A 15,213-nucleotide genomic window follows, 5' to 3' on the forward strand; every position below is an offset into this window, starting at 1 on the left:
GTAGGTTTTAAAAAATATGTAAATTAGCTTTCTTCTTTACGATAGTGTAATAATGGCTTTTTCTGTCTTGGAATATTATGAAGTGTCCAGATTCATCAGTGCTTAGCTGAACTGCAAAGTTAATTTAAAAAAAAAACAGCTACTAGTTGTGCTAACTGATTTTTAAGTGATTATACACAATTCCTGGAGCCTCGTTTCTCTTCTTGCATTTATTCAAACTACTGACAATTTTTAATTTATTTTTAACAATGGGCAGTCAATGTTTAGGACTAGCTGTAAGAAGATCTGTGCTTTTCCTCTCTCCTGCTCCAAACGTCTGCTCCAGGAGGGACAGGGGACTACAAGTTCTCCTCCTGGTGCAGCCGGTCCTGGAAACTTGATCCATGGTACAGGGCACCCAGCTCATCAAGGCCTGGGGGGAATTAAGACCCTATCAATTGTTTTGTCTTTTTGTTTTATGTTGGGAACAGGAAAAGCTGTGGCTTAGTTGACCCTTTGCCAATGTTAGCCACAACTAAATGATTCCGCTTTGCTATTCTTTGTTTCTCAAGCCACTTGCTAAACTATGGGTCGTCTTTTTTGCCAGACAAAGACGAGTGCTCCAAGGATAACGGCGGGTGTCAACATGAATGTGTCAACACGATGGGAAGCTACGTGTGTCAGTGCCGTAACGGATTCGTGCTGCATGAAAACAAACACGACTGCAAGGAAGGTATGGAAGCTGCGTGCCGTCCTTGACGGCATCTAGAATTTCATGCTGTTTGGGTAAAACACTGCTTCCAGGGAGAGTTAATGATATCAATAAAGTGATACCATTTTTTGAGTGTTCAAATGTCAAAAAAAAGTATGAGTGTGGGTGCAGTGCTCAAAGATCCAAGGCACACTGTGGGAAACCTCGTATTACCTAACCAGTCAGCACTTCACACGCAGGTGGCATTGGGATAACCTTGTACAACAGACGTCGGCGCTGCTAGGATGCCATCTGGCAGTCAGAAGAACCCCACTGTATCCCCAGGTCTTTGTAGAACGGGCCTTTGTAACAGTATATTTAAACTTAACTTCTGCTAAAGGCCTTACATTTGGTCTAGCTTCTCTCCCCAAAATATCTCAAGTATATGCTCTGTGAGTGATGCCACATTAAATGCCAGGAGAGTCAAATGCCATTGCCTAGCAGAGGACAGACATTTGAAAGTGGCAGATCCTGTGCCACTGAAACAGTTTTCAGGCTTGTTTTAGAAGAAGAAGAAGAAGAAAGAAAGAAAATCACACTAGGAGCACACCAGTAGCCTCCCAGAGCCTTTGGCCCCTGGGCCTTACAATATTCCAAGATTTTATAAAAACAATGATCTTAATCTCCTCAGCCAGGAAGAGCTCGATGGGCACAAGGCATAGTAACTGTTTTCATTTCCCCCTTTGAGGGTCTGTTCCTGAATTTTTGACTTAACTTGGACTTATGCCTACTTTGAAAGAATTGCTATGGCAGATTTTATAACTTGTGTCATTAGCACATGTAGAATGACAGGCATCTGACTAGAACCACAGTTAGATAGCAACTGTTGTTTGCACATTCAGATAATACCCTGAATTGGTCCTTGTTCCATTGTGCTCCATTCAAGTGTGGTAATGGGTCAAGGTTTTTTTCTTCCTGCTTTCATTGAGCTATTGGCATTGCCCAGAATCATATGCAAGCAGGCTTTTTGTCTCTCTTCACTTTCATATGAGCACAGACCCACGGGAATTCTGATATTTGTAACTTGATAAAGTGTTCTATGAAATAAACAGGCTGGGGAATAGGCCCAGTTGTTTTGCAGCTATGGATGATAATTCAGAGCAATAGAGACAGCTTTGTAGAGTAAGCAGGTAGCCCATGGTTCACAGGTAGGAAATACATGTAAGTACCCTAAATCTCTGTTCATTACGGTAAATATTTCAAGAAAGGATTTTATAGGAAACTTCCTTTTGGGTAGAACCATATTCAGGTTCTCCAGTCAAGTTCATTTTTACTATCAGTAAAGAGGTCACATTTTCTTTTACGTTTGCCATGGTGTAGGCGCTGTCCACGGTTCATCAGCCAGCCTCTTGGCATTGTCTCATGGGCTCTATGCCAGATTCTGGGGACCCACATTTCCTGTGGCAAAGACAGGGGTCAGGAATTGAGAAAACCCTTGTCGAGACAGGGTCCTGACTTTAAGACTATTTTCTTGCATATGACCCCATATTGTTGGGAAAGAGCTGCATTTCACCTCCTTTTTGTACTCCTCACAAACCCAAAGCTCCCAATGGACACCAAGCACAGTCAAGGGCAAGGCCTAGCCGCGAGGACTGTGATGACAGCACCTGGACGCTGGCCTCGTCCCTGCACCGCGGGCCCTGCAGTGTAACAGGGGTCCTGTCTGTTCAGCAATGAAGTTCCTCGAAGAGATTTCTTGGAAAATTTCAGAGAATTTGTTGTATTTCAGAATGGGATACACAGCATATAACAAATAAGTCATAGTCTTAATCAGGATGTACAGGGCACTGCTTCATAAACTACCAGAACGAACAGAGCCCGCGGCTACTAAGTGTTCTTGAAGTTTCATATTAACAAACGGTTTCCTTTAAGATGAAGTTATTTTAATTGTGAAAAACCTGAAAGAAATTTCATGTTCATTAAATATCCTTGGAAATTAGTTTAGAAGCTATCTCCATCGCTAATAGCTCTTCACTTATTTTTCCCCTTAGTGCTTCATTATACTTTCATGAAATTAGAGTTAATTTATTTTAGCAGCTAAAATTTTAGTTTCAGTGCTCAAGCATATACTTTAAAGAAGAGAGAAGTGTAAATACATAATTCATAAAGTGGCTTGATGATGTTAATTAGCTATAGATTATGTTTTTGTTAATAGAAAAAAATGAACTGAAATGGCATAGTCCATTGATTTTGTTTGTGACATTGCATTAAATATTTTGCACATACCAAAAGCCGATATGCTTGATTGTCAATATATGTTGCTATGTTAAAGTCTGAGCTCACAGATCCAGGAGTTTAAATAGTTTATTTCCTTTTAGGCATTTCTAAAATGCATTGTAAATACTCAATTTCATGAAAGCAAGAAAACAAACATTGCTGGATTATACTAAGTAACATATATACCAAAGCAGATGGACATGATAATAGAGACTGGAATAATGATTAGTATTCAAGAAAATCTCTCAGTAGGACAGCGGGTACATAGGCTGCTTTCTTGTTGGTCCACTCCTGGGCTAGATCCCTGCACTTACCAATATTACCTTTGCTGGCACAGCTGAGTGTGAGCAGAAGATCCACAGTCCGAATGGCTTCATCACCAGTCCCAACTGGCCAGACAAGTACCCAAGCAGGAAGGAATGCACATGGGAAATCAGTGCCACTCCAGGCCACCGAGTCAAATTAGTAAGTGAGCAAGTCATTCTTTTTTTATTAAGCTACCTGTCTGTGTCTTCCATGGAAGCAAAGTGAATGTTTATTGAATTGAATTGAATTGAATTGGTAAGCAGATGGAAAAGATTTTCTTTCATACATTTGTATACTAACACTAAACAAATCCCTGATTTCCTAGATCAAGACCACAGTAGTGGTAGCCGTGAACTGCTCTTACAGTGGTCTTACCTGGATGTGTAAAAGCTATTAACAAAGCTACTGCAAGTATGTTGGTAATATGTTACTTAAAATGATGTTTCCAAATGGAGAAAATAAAGGAATGAAAAAATCAGAAATTCATCAAGACATCAATAAAATACGTATTCATTTAAATACACCATAGTAAATTCTACTGGCTGTGTCACTTCAATATTCTTCATATACAGAGCATGTAGGTGGTTTATAATAAGCCAGTTTTGTTCTGTGGTTTGGGAAATATTATTTTTCTGTAATATAACTGCCCTCTTTAGATGGATACTGATAGCCTTAGACTTCTCCCAAATTCAAAAATGAATATAATGTTTGTCCTCTCCCCTGTGTTCTTTGAGCCTTGCATTCTGTCCTTGTCACCTCAGAGTAATATTAAGTCTCATTACAGGCTGAAGGATACTTGAAGAGCATTTTAAAAATATAAAGCCATAAGAATATAGAAATTTTAATAGCTTCCTGCAGTATGTTGTTGTCAAAAGCAGGAGGGAATGCCAACCAGCGAGGCCCTGAGGACAGTCTGAACAGTTGCCGTAATAAAGGACAAGAACTTGTGTTGAGAATGAGGCTACCAGTCCATGATGGCTTACTGGAGCAGTCCAGCCATAGAGTTTAAAATTTTTTGAATTCTTGTCTTCAGTGAATTTTTTTGGCCAAGAAGGAGGCTGTATTTCTAAGCAGCATTATTATAATGATAAAATTAGAGACAGTCACTGACGCATTCATAATCCTATTATGGAACTCCTTGCCATCATCACACTTGTGAAATATTAGTAAGTGACTTTCCAAACAGAGATGTCGGTTCATTCCAGCCACTCTTTGAAAGGACGCTTGATGCTGAGATGACAGCCCTGTATGAACTTGAGTGCTTTTCAGTCCTGTCCAAGGTCCTGACTGAGAGAACGGTATTCTTTTCAGCAGTGCAGTTAGCTGAGGGAGATGGGAACATGATTTTTTTCTGTGTGTAGATCCAGGTTTTGTCTGGTATCAAAGTCTTCTCTGAAGAATTTTGCACATGCATGAACATGTATATATTTTGTATGTAGAGTATGCCCGTGTAGTGTCACTATATGAAGACATTTTCATTGGGTATAGAATACTAGGCTGACAATTTTATTTTCCAGTCTGCACTTTAAACCCTTGACTTCATTATTTTCTGACTTCCATTGTTTCTAATAAGTCTGCTGTAAACCTGAGTTTTATTCCCATGAAAGTAATGATTCTTTTTCTCTATGGCTTCATTCAACATTTTCTTTTTATCAGTAGTTTGAGCTCAGTGTATCTAGGTATGTGTGTGTGTGGTATTTTATCCTTCTCAGAATTCTGTGAATTTCTTACACATGTATTGTGGTGTCTGTCATGAATTTTTGAAAATTTTAACCATTATTTTTTCACAGATTTCTTCTGCACTACTGTCTCTCTTCACCTTCTTGGACTTAAGTTACACATACGCTAGGTTGTTTCATATTATCCTGTAACTCTTGGATGCTCTGTTAATATTTTTCATTCTTTTTTTTGAGCCAAACTTTCAGCAATTTCTATGAACCTGTCTTCAAGTTTCTAAGCAGTTGTTTCTTCTGCTGTCTTGAGTCTACTGATAAGCTTTTAAAGACCCTTTTTATCTTTCTTATAATGTTTTCTATCTCTAGCATTTCCCTTTGACTCACTATTACAGTCCTCATGTGTATGAGTCTGCTCAGGCTGCCATGACAGATGTCTAAAACAACAAAAATGTATTTTCTCTCAGTCCTAGAAGCTAAAAGTTCAAGGTCAGGTGCTTTCAGTGTTGGCATCTGGTGAGGCCCGTTTCCCTGGCGTGTAGACGGTGCTTCATCGCTCTGTCCTCATATGGCCTTTCCTCTGTGTGCGCATGGACAGAGAGGGCTCCTGTGTCTCTTTGTCTTACGAGGACATTCGCCCTGCAGGGGTGTCAGACCCACCAGGGGCCACATCAGCCTCGAGGTTGCCTTCAAAGGGCTGAAATAATTTTAGGATTGTATACATATAACTACTCCTTAACTGTTAAGGAGTTGAAATTACATTCGGCCCTTTGAAGGCAACCACAGGGCTGATGTGGCCCCTGGTGAAAATGAGTTTGACACCCCTGTCCTGTAGGGTTAGAGCCTCTCCCTTATGACCTCCTTTAACCTTAAATACCGGTACCTTCCGAAAGGACCTCTCTCCAAGGGCAGTCACACTGGGGTTTAGAGCTTTAACATACAAAGTGAGGGAGAAGGGTAATTCATCCAGAAACACAATCTCTCCGCTGAAATTCCCCACCTATTTTTGCATGTCGTCTGCATTTTTATTAGAATCCTTAGCAAATTAATCATAGTTACTTTAAATTCTGTTTGATAGTTTAAACATAGGGGTCGTGTTTGAGTCTGTTCTGTTATTTTCTCTGCTAAAACGGTATCATTTTTTTCTTGCCTTTCTGCATGTCATGTAATTTTTTATTAAACACCAGACTTGATGTATATAATAGTAGAGACTTTGTGTCTGGAAGTAGACACATCTCTTCTCCCGTTAGGCTATTAGTGTAGGTGTGTGTATGGTAGGGGGTGTTGCTGAGTGAATCTAGTCAGTTACTAAGCTGACTTGGGGTTTTCTTGTTCCGGTGATTACCCTCAGTGCACCATTGGCTTCAAATTCCTTTGAGAGGCATTTTCTCAGTGTTTGTCCTTCGTCTTTCACTTCTCCATTTATGTCCTCTGTGAACTGTGTGCCCTCCGCACTTTCCTTGCCTTTCCCAGTGGTAGACCGCAGTTGCTTGTTACTTGGCGCTTGCTAATCCGGTGGTGAGGCAAGGGGTTCTCTATTCTCTCAGCACAGCCTCCTCATTAAACGTACTCTGTGTTTTTAGGTCTCAGGGATGTCCTTTTGCACTGGCAACCAAACTCCACCTTGGGGCTCGGGGTGGTCTTCCACGGGAGAGTTTCTTTGCCCTCTTACAGTTGTAGTAGATCTCCAATGTTATTGGAATAGGATCCTGTGCCCAGGCCTTCCCCAGGGGTAGAAGTGTTTTTCATTTAGTTTTGTTTTAAACATTTCCCTCGGCTACCCTAGGTCTATACCTTTGCCCTGATGGTGACAGTGTTCTGCTGCTCCCCCAGAGGCTTAAGGCTTTGCTTCCCAGAGAAGAGCCGTCACAGGGCTTCATGCTTTTCCCACGGCAGCGACCAGTTCCCTTTCCCAGGCCTGTAACACTGAGGAAGGCACCTGGCCATCTCCTGCTGTGCCTGCAGCCCTTCTCCTGAGTGGGAGGTTGAGGTCGCTGGTCACGGAGAAGAGCCTGTGCGTGGTTGCAACCTCCCTGTGTCTGCAGCTCCCAGGGGTTTTATACTCTGAGCCTCACTCACACCTGATCTTTACCAATCCATTAAAAACTGTAGCTGAATGCTTCATACCTGGGTATATGGCATGTGACATCCCTTCTGAACTCCGTCACTGTGAGCAGGTGCTTGTGTCCCAGCTCTGCTTGGAGGGGCCTGACATTCAGCGAATTGGATACAACTTGGTTGACTGGTGACTTCAGTTCTTGGACATGTTCAGCAAAGTTGTGATTTTTTTTTTTTAGTTCACATGGGTTTTCCCTATTAGAGTAAAAGCAACACTATTTTCAGCTTTCTACATCCAGGGGGAAATAGAATTCCTGATATCCCTCTGTTTTTAATACTTTACTCACTCTCAATTATATGCTTTCTAGCTGATTGAATATCCCTTCCAACTCTAAGTCTGCTTCTTCATAAATTACAGCCTTTATGTTTTACGCAAATCTTTCTTGAGGAACGGGATGTAAGCATGTCTGTTCAACAACGGTCATACTTGCCATTAGCCTATGAAGGTGACTTTCAGAAGGAAAATGAGAGCTTTGAGGCAAATACGGATCTTTGTTCAAAGAATTTGACTTTGTGATCTTAGTACAAGTGCTGACAGTTTAAGCCAGGTTTTCTCAAATGTTGGCTCGCATCAGAATTACCTGGGAGACTTGTTAAAACACTCACTTTTGCCATCCCAAGTTCCTGAATAAGAGTATAACGTTGATTCCACTTTTTTTCCCTCCATCGTGTTTTTATAAAACACTGTAAGAATCAGGATTAGTAAATAAGAAAGCAGTCTCAGGTAGTTTAAGTCAGGGGCAAGTTTATAAAACTAGCAGGTATATTAATACCTTCAAGCCCACCCTGTCTCTGCATTTAATCTTAATTTTAGTTACACCATCCTGCATCAGAGAAAAAAGAGATCCCAAATTGCTGTGTATGTGCACATATGTAATACTTTAAGTGGAAAACAATCATGTTAGTAAGACACACTTACAATGATTGAGTAAAACCAAATATACAAGAGGCCAAAGGAGCTGGTTGAATTAAGGATCTTGGAATGGAGGGATGATGCTGGAATATCTGGGTGGGCTCCATGGAATCAGAGGGTTCCTTCTGGGAGGGAGGCAGGCAGGCAGGCAGAAAGGAGAGATGTTACGCTGCTGGTTTTGAAGACAGAGGAAGTGGACGTGAGCCAAGGAATGAGGGCAGCCTTTAGAAGCTGGAAGAATGCGAGGAAACACATTCTCACCCAGGATCTGTAGAAGCAGCACGGTGCTGCCCACCCGTTTTTATAGGCTACTGACTTCCAACAGCCCTAGGACAATACACTTGTATTGTTTTAAGCCCCTGGTTTGTGGTCCTTTGCCATAGCAACAACAGGAAACTACTAGATTTGCCTCGTGTGTGTTTAATCATGAGATAGTTACTACCACATGATAATAGCTACCAAGTAAAAGAAACCTTGGCTGAAAGATATATGGAAAACTCTTCTTACTAAAAATGGGATAAAGTTCTAAATGAGTAAGGACAAGGATCTGTTATTTCTGGCTTCATCCTGTTTTGGTTTTGAGAGACCTAAACCGATCATCCAGTTTCAGGTACCTTTTTCATTAGTTTGAATTACTCTTCATTAAAAACAGAACAGACAGTACTGAAACAAAGTTCCAGGCAAAGGGACATACAGCAATGGGATAATATACTTATGTCATTTTTATTTGTTGTATCATAGCCTAGAGTTTTGCCAAGTTATATAGTTGCAATGTATAGCTTCACGTATGGGATATTTAGAAAACAAAAACAGCCACAAGTGTTATAATTCTCTGCCATAAATCCATGAAGAGTATACTGAGCACAGTTATAGAGGACTCACGGGGGAAAGGGGCCCTTTGAATTAGAAGACTGGGGTTTGTATTCCACTTGCCATTCTTTTCAGTGGCTCCTAATTCTTCCAGTATCTTGTGGGAAACCAGGTGACAGTTCTTGCCGCAGACAGGAAAAGACGAAAGGTGGCTGGGACCGAGGAGCTCTGAATCTTGTTTCACAGCTGCTTGAACTGCATCCGTCTCTTTAAGTCTCTTACATGATCACCTGGCTACATTTTATTTCTGCATGAAGCACTGTCGCTTTATTATCTTGTCCTGTGTGAATATAGGTCGTGACTGAATGGCCTTATCCTTTAGCCAGTGCCCATATTCTCAACACAAGCGCTTCCACAGATGCTCACGTGGAGGTCCTGTGCATGCAAGCCTGGCTGGCGGCCAGCGAGGTCGATTAGGCTCGCTTGGGTGTTCCCGAAGCCCACGGTTATTCTTTCCACAGCCTCAAATGAGAGTTCAGTTTTATTTCTTTTGAATGGGACTCCTTAATCGCTTAGTTTGTCTTGTGGAAAATACATTAAGATTCCTGTCTAGAGCTTACAGTCATTCCCTCTTTCTTGGTTCTTTCTAAAATCTAGATGAGTAAGCTTAAAATCACAGAACTATAATCATGGAATGAATAAGGTTTAAGCTTGAATGGTAAAATATCTGTATAGTATTAGTGTAAGTGCTTAATAAAAATATTTAGAAGTCCCCAAAAGGAGGGTAGTGTTTCCACGGAAATCAGAGTTCCTTACAGCTGCATAGCTCAGCTTTGCTGGCTGTCCTGTCCTCACTATAAGGTTGCAGGGCTTTGGGGGCATTAAGTGTCTGTGGGGCATTTTAGTAGCCTTGGTCCCTGGTGGCTGGAAATGTTCGCATTGCTGAGATATAGAGATTCATGACTCAGCATGTGTCATAGAATAAAGTATTAATTGTGTATCTCACTTGATCTTTGGAAACTTTAAAACATATTTTGAAAGATTTCTAATTTCCCATGGACTCCCAGAATACTTATCTGTGGCCTAGAAATATTTTGTATTGAGGTAAAGTCACTCTACATGGGGGTCCCTCTACGTGGATGTCTCGATGACACTAAGGGCCAGATTTATGAGATCTCAGCGTGTGGGTTAGTCATGCCTTTGCCTGTGTGTGGCAGAGCATCGGGTTAGGCCGGCTGCTGGAGAAGGACCACCCTGTCGTTGCCGTCGACCTTACACGCTGCTACCAATTCCAAGAGGAAAATTCACTAATACCCTAATGAATGAGAGTTGTTTGCATTGCTCAAGAATATGTCGCTACAAAACCTTTGCCTAATTTGATTCCCACAGAGTCAGTCTGATTTCATTAGTAACCTGATAAAAAGCTGGAGCCAGGTGGCTCCAGACCGGGTGTCAGTATGCCTCCAGCCCCCCAGCTCAATGCCACTTTGTGTGGGGTTGCTCTGTTCTGTACAGCAGATGGCATGGTTTCCTCTGCGCATCCTGCATCTCGTTGGGGAGGGAATGGTCATGCAGTTATTTCACTCACTTAGCTTTCAGTGGACCAGTCAATGGACTGAACGTGTGTGGTCTGTAAGTTCTGATCCCATGTTTAACTTTTACTTAGAGTATATGCTTAGAATGCCGTTACCCCCATTATTCTTACAGTTTTCTGCACAGTTGGTTGCTCTGTTCTTTATATTTATAGACAAATTATTCTAAGTTACATTAAAAAAGACAATTAGTTGACATGGCTTTCAGATATTATTTTCCTCTTGAAATAATATTGATCTCATAATTCAGAAGCTTGATTTCATATTTAATAAAGTTCTCTGGGTGCAGTTAAGCCAATTTTCTCTTACTGGTTTTTTAACAGTTACAAACTGATAGAAGGCTGTAGATGTGTACACAAGGATCAGGGAAGCTGATGAGTACTCTCTCATGAGAGGCAGGAAACAAGCAGTCCCAGTCTGCTGCTCCCAGAGCACTTCCACTCAGGGGTCTGGCCACGAGCATGGGGTGGGTGGGTAGGCACATGACTGGACAGGCTTTCAGCTGACCTTGCATTTAGGTTCTTCCACATCCCATGTCTCCTCACCTCCATTCTCTGCCGCTGGATGATAGAGATTGGTAAGTGACACACTCCTTCCCAGACCACCTACCTTGAATATTGTTTCAGGATGATGAAACTCGGTTCACTATGTTTCCTGCACCATTTTTGTTTCTTTGTTTGTGTGTGTGTGTGTTTCCAGTGCAACTCTTTGTGGGATCATCATTTTTTTACACTATCCAGTTTCTTTGGTCAAACACAGTGAATATTTCTTTTTACCCATAATGATTATAACAAATAATTGTTCTCTAATGCTTATTTGTTATAACATTTTAACTTAAAGAGAAGGGAAGGGAGGGAGAAAGAGAGTGAGAGAAACATGAGTTCGTGGTTGCCTCTCATGTGTCCCCCACTGGGGACCTGGCCTGCAATCCAGGCATGTGCCCTGACTGGGAATCAAACCAGTAGCCCTTTGCTTCACAGGCCCGTGCTCAATCCACTGAGCTACACCAGCCAGGGCTTAATTTACACTTTTTATAAATTAGAGTGCAGCGGAATGAGACATAAATGATCAGTCTTCTTTCTTTTCTTTGATTTCTTTTATAAATATTTTCATTCCTTTTCTCTACATTCTAATTAATGTAAGTGGCTTCTTTCATTTACACCCTTACTCCCCTAAAGTGACAAGGGAAAGTAGACAGTGGTGTGGTATGGAATACATAACCATTCACCAAGAGAGAACTGTTCTTAGTCACTTTTTCTTTGAAAAGTACAAAATGTGTGTTTTAGTTAAACTGAGAATTATGATCACTTCACAAAATTACATTAAAGAAAACATGTATATAAAAAGTTTATGTGTGAATATTTTATGCTCCAGGGATTATAGAAAAATTAATAAATTTTCAAGTATACTGTATATTTCCTCAGGTTTCTTTCTTTCTTTTTTCAGCTTTGCTCTATAGACTTAAATAATAATGATGGCTCATTTTTTTGTAATGTACGATGGTTTTTCTGGGGAAAGAAAAAAGCCTAAATTGGTAATTGCAAATAACCTGTAATTCCTGGAATTATTAATAGTTTTGATAATGTTATTTTTACTCCACCACAATTAAACCCTTCTTTGTGATATTTTAATATTATACATTTAATGAATTTTTATTTTAAGAATTTGAGAAGACCTACACACAAACAATTACTACACAGGTAACTTAAAATGATTTTTAAATGGCAAAGCACCTAAACTTTGTGAGACTCCAAATATTAAAGTAAGTGTACCATCTGTCTGAAAGGTAAATTTAAAAATCTAGCCTAGAGACATATTAGTGTTTTCTAATAATATGGGTTGTAAGAGCTAGAGAAGTAAACACAGTGAAAATTCCCTTTGTTTTAGTTATTCTATTAAGATTTACTGCCTTTAATTTTTGTCAAAACATGCTAACTACTCTATGGATTTTTCTTCTCAGTTTAGGTTCCTAAAGGTAAGATAGTGTTCAGTAGTTTATGATCATCAAAACTGCAAGGAATCACTGTTTTAATATAGTGGTTTAACATTTTCTGATGTATTCATAAAAATTCAGATTCAAAGTCAGAATAACATATTATTTTGTTACCCTAAATTGTCTCAATACCGAGTAGATTTAATTGCAATAGTAGATTTAGTTACAATAGTTGAATAGTAGACTATCAGCTTGAGTACTACATTTTTTTCCCTCGTGTTTTTCCTGGAGCTTTTACAGTCCATTGATTTTACAGCCCTTTCAATAATGTGCTATATGGATTATCATTTGCATGGCCTGGAGATATTTTATTAATCTGTATTTGTTTCAAAACCAAGAATCTATTTTTAATGATATGTGATTTTTTCTCTTTATAAACAGGCCTTCAGTGAGTTTGAGATAGAGCAGCATCAAGAATGTGCTTATGATCACTTGGAAGTATTTGACGGAGAAACAGAAAAATCACCAATTCTTGGACGACTGTGTGGCAACAAGATCCCAGAGCCCCTAGTGGCTACTGGAAATAAAATGTTTGTTCGGTTTGTTTCTGACGCGTCTGTTCAAAGAAAAGGCTTTCAAGCTACACATTCCACAGGTCAGCAAACTAGGGCTCTGCCTCTCCTTTCTGAATCAAGTCCAGGTTTTTCTTCCTGGGAAGGCAGTGGATCCCATAACAGGATCATCAATGGCTCCCCAGACACAGCAGAAGAAACCTCACTGCAGCATGGTGTGAAATGTTTGGGAGCCATGTAGCATCCGAACTGAATAGCTTTGTAATTGATGGATATTTAGAAAAAAAACCAGTAGTTTCTTTCAAGTGCAGTATGATCAAGTAGAACTATTTCTCAGTATGTGTATAATGTATTTTATATTAAGTGTAACAGTTCAATTTATGTCATATTTAACAGATAGAAATCTATAGCTTAGTATTTAAAAATTGTGTGTTCTCTAAACCCTACGTGGTTAGCTAGTTTTTGCATTAATGTGTTTTTGTAAACCAAATTTAGGATTTATCTCTGTTTTATAGAGCATCATTTTCTCCCTTTTATTTGGCGTGCAACACGGTCACCCATACACCTAATCCTTACAGATCACAGCTGTTCTAGAAGTCTTGAAGAAATAAAATGCAATTCAGAAAAATATGGAAAATTTTAGGCAAAAATGTAGAATAACATCAATATAAGTTGGAGCCCATTTAATAATATATTTCATAAGTGTCTAGGAAATGTCTTTTTTTTTAGTTAAAAAAAATCAGTTCATTGCAGATGTTTACTGAAGTCATTTAGCTTATAGTGACATCTAGTGGCATTACCTATGTATAAACTATTGAGACACTTCTGGGAGAAGTCTATCTTGATGTAAAACATAAAAAAATAGTCTACGTAGCCGATTTTCAACTTTTTTCATCTCGTGGCACATATAAACTAATCACTAAAATTCTGCAGCACACCAAAAATATATTTTCTATTTTTTGACGATCTGACAAAAAATTAGGTATCATTTTGATTCATTCACACTGGACAGCTATGGTTGTATTGGCTAGTGTCGTTTTTTTTTTTAATTTGACAATCTAAGGGGTAATCTAAGTGTCCCTGACTAAATAGGCAGGTATTGCCTATTTTAAAAATTATTAAAATTCTTACAGCACACCGGTTGAAAATGACTAGTCTATATATTCGTCCATGAAACAATTTTAGTGAAGTAATTTTTGTTACAGTTTCATGCTGATTGCTTTTCTTTTCTTGTTTCATTTTGTTTTAGAAATCAGAATTTTAATTATTCTCATTGTCCAATATTATTTTTCACTCTAGTTTGTTTTATTATGGGCATAGATTTACATTGAATCTGAGAACGTGGATATTAATTGTCAGGGTACTTGTGTGATTTATACTAGTAATGATTGGACTCATAAATAATGCAGATTAATAATTTTTTATGGTTAATGTAAATATTTTGGTTTGAGAAAAATCTTTTATGGACCATAAATTTCATACTAATGAAGGATTTTCCATACATATGACATTCACTCTTTAAATATTTTTTTGATAATTTGTCCTGTGTTGAAGGAATGGAAAAATTGGAATTCTGTTACTCTGTCAACATTTTCCTGACCATATAGAGTTCATGGCATATGTTTAATATTCTGGTTATTATAGGTTCCCAGAATGCAGTAAGAAAACATGCTGTGAAAACTTTCAAAATAGATGATGATATAGTATTTTTAAATTGTCTATATATAAATTTCCTTTTTTTAGCTTGATAAAAATTTTATTTAACAGGGGACACTTCTTTTTATTCTTTGTGAATGGATGATAAAGATTATTTTATGTTCCATGGTGTCAGTACGTCTGGGCTTTTGGTCCAACTATGCCATTACATATCTGGGAACTTGGGAAAGATAATTTCTTTGGATCTCAGCTTCCTCATCTGTAAAATAGTAATTTCAAGGTTTCGCCCTGGCTGGTGTGGCTCAGTGGATTGAGTGCCAGCTTGCAAAGCAAAAGGTTTCTTACAGCCATGGAAGCCTGTGCCTCCTTAAATTGCCTGGCATCTGCTTGTGGAGCCTATTTGCAATGCCCATTTTACCAATAAGAATCCATTGATAGGATCTAATTCTGTATATGTTTTCATTTTATCATTGAAGTTGATATTTAATATTATATTAACTTCAAGTATATAGCATAGTGGTTAGATGTTTATATAACTTAACAGATGACATCCCTGGTAAGTCTAGGACCCACCATTGCAGGCACGTACTCGTACATATACTTTAAAACACTGAATATTCAAAAGAGCTGTAGGATATAGATACTATTTATTTTAAATTTTTTAATTGTTTTTAGAGAGAGAGGAAAGGAGAT

General features: G+C 39.0%; 1 protein-coding gene across 1 annotated transcript in view; it reads left to right on the plus strand.

The window, feature by feature from the left end:
• The window catches only part of TLL1 (tolloid like 1), a 155,994-nt gene that overhangs the window by 133,159 nt on the left and 7,622 nt on the right, over positions 1-15,213 (plus strand). Inside the window, exons 18-20 of the mRNA XM_045831767.1 lie at positions 587-712; positions 3,285-3,412; positions 12,734-12,947. Of these exons, the coding sequence (XP_045687723.1) occupies positions 587-712; positions 3,285-3,412; positions 12,734-12,947 (468 nt within the window). The remainder of the gene's footprint in view (positions 1-586; positions 713-3,284; positions 3,413-12,733; positions 12,948-15,213) is intronic.

Source organism: Phyllostomus hastatus, unplaced genomic scaffold (assembly GCF_019186645.2).
Source record: "Phyllostomus hastatus isolate PE091 unplaced genomic scaffold, TTU_PhHast_1.1 phas_contig_159, whole genome shotgun sequence".
Lineage (NCBI taxonomy): Eukaryota > Metazoa > Chordata > Mammalia > Chiroptera > Phyllostomidae > Phyllostomus > Phyllostomus hastatus.